Source organism: Belonocnema kinseyi, chromosome 4 (genome assembly GCF_010883055.1).
Source record: "Belonocnema kinseyi isolate 2016_QV_RU_SX_M_011 chromosome 4, B_treatae_v1, whole genome shotgun sequence".
Taxonomy (NCBI): Eukaryota; Metazoa; Arthropoda; class Insecta; order Hymenoptera; family Cynipidae; genus Belonocnema; species Belonocnema kinseyi.
The window spans coordinates 37,824,939-37,829,985 of NC_046660.1; the positions used below are offsets into that span (position 1 = coordinate 37,824,939).

General features: G+C 25.9%; 1 protein-coding gene across 1 annotated transcript in view; it reads right to left on the bottom strand.

The window, feature by feature from the left end:
- Positions 1–3,798, bottom strand: part of LOC117170838 — an 86,079-nt gene extending 82,281 nt beyond the window's left edge. The window contains exons 1-2 of the mRNA XM_033357882.1: positions 3,573–3,798; positions 3,209–3,485 (exon numbers count right to left, since the gene is read on the bottom strand). Coding sequence (XP_033213773.1) covers positions 3,209–3,476 — 268 coding nt within the window. The 5' untranslated portion in view covers positions 3,477–3,485; positions 3,573–3,798. The remainder of the gene's footprint in view (positions 1–3,208; positions 3,486–3,572) is intronic.
- Positions 3,799–5,047: the final 1,249 nt, after the last annotated feature.

A 5,047-nucleotide genomic window follows, 5' to 3' on the forward strand; every position in this document is an offset into this window, starting at 1 on the left:
AGTAACGCTCGGGTGAATTGTAACACACATAACCTCGAAATATACACGCACGTTGTTAGCAATATCAAAAAATTTTTGATAAAAAAACACAAAAAAAGTGTGCGAGGACGTCCGTTAGCATGTTTGCTATCATTTCTCAGTTTTTGAAGGCAAAATATTTCTTATCCTAGGAAAAAAGCCGGGGGAATCTAACACTGAAATAGTCGATAATATTTCCTAAGCGCTATGCAAATTAATCACATTTTGCTAAATTAAAACTTTTTTGAATTGACGCACAAAAAAGTGTGTGGGGACGTCCATTAGCATGTTCGCTATCATTTCTCAAATTTTTAAGACAAAATATTTATTATTCTAGAAAAAAAGCTGGGTGAACCTAAACCTGATCAAATCTACAATTTTCTAAGTATCCGAAATTTTTACCAAATATTCCATAATGAAAGTTAGCCGTGGGGCTTAGTTGTTAGGGAATGTGTTAGTGCTTTAGATAAGTTAGGTTAGAATCTCGCCACAACCGTTCCGATTTTTCATAGCGATTATGCGTGCGATTATGTAAATAATAAAAATAATAATTGCACCCGTGTTTATGTATTTAGTTGCATTCAATTTGTGTATTTAGTTCCTCCTGAAGGCTGAATCTTTTGGTGGAGTGAGTTATTTTTCATATATTCAAACGATGTTTTCGCTCTTTCAAATAAATGTATGACTATGATTTTAACTTCAATTGCTCACTTTGATATAGTGAGTTTTAAATTCTCGCAAGTTTTATAAGAATTAATGCAACATCCTTTCCAATTTTTCAAATAAAAATATTAGTTTTGATGACTGAATTCCGCTATATTAATTTTTGATACGCAAACCCTGTTTTCCCTGTTTTGAAACGATATTATATTAAATTCTTATTCATTTTTATCATTTATTCTAACAAAAAGTCTCTCAGTGCATGTATTTTAGTAAATAAAAAACCATTATTTCCATTCACACTTCTGTATTTTTGAACAATAAATCATTCAAATGATAAGACAAGAAAATGAAAAAAACTGAAATGAAAAACAAAAGCAGTTTTGGTTCTTGATATTCAGATTAATTATGTTGTTAATTTTGCCAAACATACAGAATTTAATGATTTTTTTGAGTAACACCTGATTATCCAGGTACTTTTCCAAATATTTCATCATATATTGGAAATTTGCCAAAGATACTAAAAGTCAGGGATTTTTATTGGTCAGGGAAAAATCGGCAATTTATATTAAACATTTTGCAAAAAGTTTTTGTATATTAATGGCCAGGGTTAATAAAAAAGTGGTAAGTAACAAATAAAATAACTGGTAAAATGAAGATTTTCGTTAATCTTGATATAATATTCTTGTTGGTAATTTAATTGCCTTGTATTTATATATTTTCTGTTTTATTTTCTTACTCTTGAAGATCATCTTTTTAGTTCTGAATTTTATTATTTGTTTGAAAATTCAACAATGCACTGAAAAGTACTAAATAGTCAAACTGATATATTTTTTTAATTATAATTACTTTTTTGTTGTAATTTATCTTTTTGATTAAAAATTTCATCTCTTTTGATAATAATTTCATCTTTCTTGGATAAAAATGCAAGTTTTTGTTTGAATTTAAACCATTTTTTTAAAGTCAACCTTTTTGGTTAAAAATTCAACTATCACGCAAAGCATTTAATTTTCGTTTAAAACTCTTATTTTGATGTTACAAAGTCAAATAAAAATCTTTTTGGATGAAAATGCAACTGTTATATTAAAAATTAATCATCTTTGCTTGGTGATTCTACTATTCTGTTTGAAAAATTTGGTTGAACCACTTTATTGTCGAAGATTCCTATTTCTAGTTAACAATCGATCTCTTTGGTTGAGAGTTAAACTATTTTTGCGAAAACTGATATTTTTTAATTGAAAATTGAACTGTGTAGGTAAAAATTAAAGTACTTCTTCAAAATTTGTGTTTTTGAAAGAAGGTCAATAAAAAAAACTCAATACTCAACGATAAATGTAAAAGTTGATATTTTAACCAAGAATGATTTTAACTTAAAGAGGAAACAATAAAATTCAACCATTAACAATGAATTTTGAAACAAAATACTTAAATTTTCAACTAAAATCGTGTAATTAATTTTTCATCAACAAAAATTAATTTAGAAGGAAAAAAAAGATTTTTCAACAAAATAGTTCAAGTTTCAATCGAAGAAATAAATTTTTGACCAAAACTAAATTTTTAACTAAAATTGTTCAACGTTGAACCAAGTGGTTGAAGTTTCAACCAAAAAGATGCATTTTTAATTATGTAGATTAATCTTCTGCAAAAAAAGGCTAATTTCCAACAAAATATATACATTAATTTTCAACCAAATCGTAGAGTTTTTTATGAGGTGAATTTCATACCAAAAATATTGATGAAATATAAAATCCCGAATTAAAAATGCCAGAATAATAAAATTGGTGTAAAAATTAAATATTTGTATGCACTAATTCTATGGGTTATTTAATGTATTTTTAAAAATTTTGTTTAAATTTAAAATAACAGTAATTGAAAGAAATATTTTTTAATGCAAAAAACAATACGAAAAAAATATTTTTATTACAAGAGCAATAATTTATAAAAAAAAACTACTGAGAACATTCCAAAAAAGTTGAATATAGGCATTCTTTTCAATTGCAGTTATTTTGAATTCAAATAATAATTTCTAAAAATACATTCATTAAAAAAATGTCCTTTTTTCGAAATATTTTATTTTCAATCTTTATTTTTAAATTCGGCAATATCATAATCTGTTGGGAATTTGATCCCTATGGACTTTTATATTTCGACAAATTTATAAATTCGGAAAATTTCTTTTTTTGGGAATTTCACAGTGTCAGGAATTTTTTTTTTTTGGATTTTTCAGTCATTCCACTTTTTTCAACTATCTGGAATTTTCACATTTGTTTTTAATTTTCCCAAGAATCTTAGGAAAATAATATTTATATAACTTTAAAAAAACCGAATACTTTTTTCTTTGTTCTCACACTTCAGAATCTAGTTAGAGCTTAAATTGAAAAGTGTTCAAAACCTTTGAACAAATAAGACGTTGTTTAAAATTTTGTATTAAAAATTATTTTATCTTCAAATCGGAAAAATAAACACGCGCGTAGCACGTGATTAATAAAGTTTGTATTAATAAAGTATGCTAGTTGCTATAAAAGCTCACCTGGAATATCCTGTCTGCGTTTTGAACTGTAAATTGCACTATCAGACACTTTTCTTGTACGTTGTTTTTCCGGTGAAAGAAATGCATTTTTTCTTCGAATGGGATTTTTTGTTGTTGCCGATTGTTTATTACCAGTGCTAACATTTTCTTTTCCAAACATTGCTTCGTGAAAATGTTGCTTTTTACTAGATGAAGCTATTGCACTATTTTCGTTATTCGAATTACTAACGGGCTGAAGTTTCTTCGAAACACTGTGAATATTTGACATTTTTCTTTTCTAGAAATATCACATTATATCACAATTTATTGTTGAAAAAATAATACAAATAAATGAAAAATAGTATTTGATAAATACGTGTTTTACTTTTACTGTTGATTCACGGACGCGAATTTGCAGAGCGTTCTGAAGAGATTTTATTTCAAGTGATTATTTTTGTTGACGTTCACCTTAGATTATAGTAGATAATTATTAAAAATAGAATTAGAGACTATTGCTTGCCAGGCAAAATTAGGAATATTAATAATAAAGAATCATAGAATAAAACTTATAATAATTAAACATTGAAATTGACGATTCGCGATATTTTAGAAACATTCGAGCAGCACAGAGGATCACAATAAACTGAATTGATAAGGACCTTGAAGTTTCTCTCATTATTGTGCTGTAATGGTCCTGGTATTTATTTTTCTTTAAGAATTATTATGTTTGTGTTGAAATTTCATTATATTAAATATGTATTTTATTCGAAAAATAATAATACTTTGAATTGCAATATTCGTAAGGCTTTTTTATGGAGGATGGGGGGGGGGGGGTGTTAAGAATCCTTACTTGGAGGGAGTCCAGAGCATTTCTTACTCAAGTTTCTTCTTTCTAATTATTATTTTTAAATTTGCTAATTGAAACCTGGGTTGTCTATTGAAATTATTTTTAAAGTATTAGAAGCCATCTATAAATTGTGTAAAACATTTTTTGACAACTCAAAAAACTAAAATCGCGTTTTTTGAAATACGTGTTCTTTAAGTTTGCCGTTAAAAGAATCTATAGATGTGCTTCATAAACTCTTTACAGAATTTGGAATGGTTGTTATTTTGATCAAAGTGAGTTTAATTTTTAATAAGAAACAGTTAAAATCAACCAAAAAGACAAATTTAAAAAAAAATATTGGGTTGAAAACTATAGTTAAATCTACAACCGAAAGAACATTTTTCAACACAGCAGTTAATTTTTTAACCACATAGAATAGTTTTTAACTAAATTGTTTCGTTTTCTACCAAAAAAGAAAAATTTCTAATTTTTAATCGAAGTGAAAATATTACACTTTAATGGGAAAAATGAATTTTTTACAAAAAAAAAAAAAAAACAATAAATTTTCATCAGAAGAGTTAAATTTTCAAACAAAGACATGAATTTTCAATTAAAATTATGCATGATTTTAAGCCAAAAAATGACTTTTTAATAAAGTAGTACAACTATTAATGAAAAAAAAATTAATTCTGAACAAAAAACATAAGTCTAAATTTCATTTAAAAAATACAAATACGTAAGAAAACACTTGAATACTCAATCAAAGAAGATTCATTTTCAACTAGTTGTATTTATAAGCCACAATATTCGATATTGTCCAAAAAAGACGATTTTTCTGTAAAATAGTTTAATTTTTTAATCCAAAAATATTAATTTACAACAAAAAAGTTCAGTTGCAACTAAATACATGAAGTCTCTACTAACAAAGGCCAATTTTTAACAAAAAATATGCATCTTCAACTAAAAAATGAATTTTTAATCAAATAGTTCAATTTGCAATCAAAAATTGAATAGTTAAATTTTCAGTTTAAAAA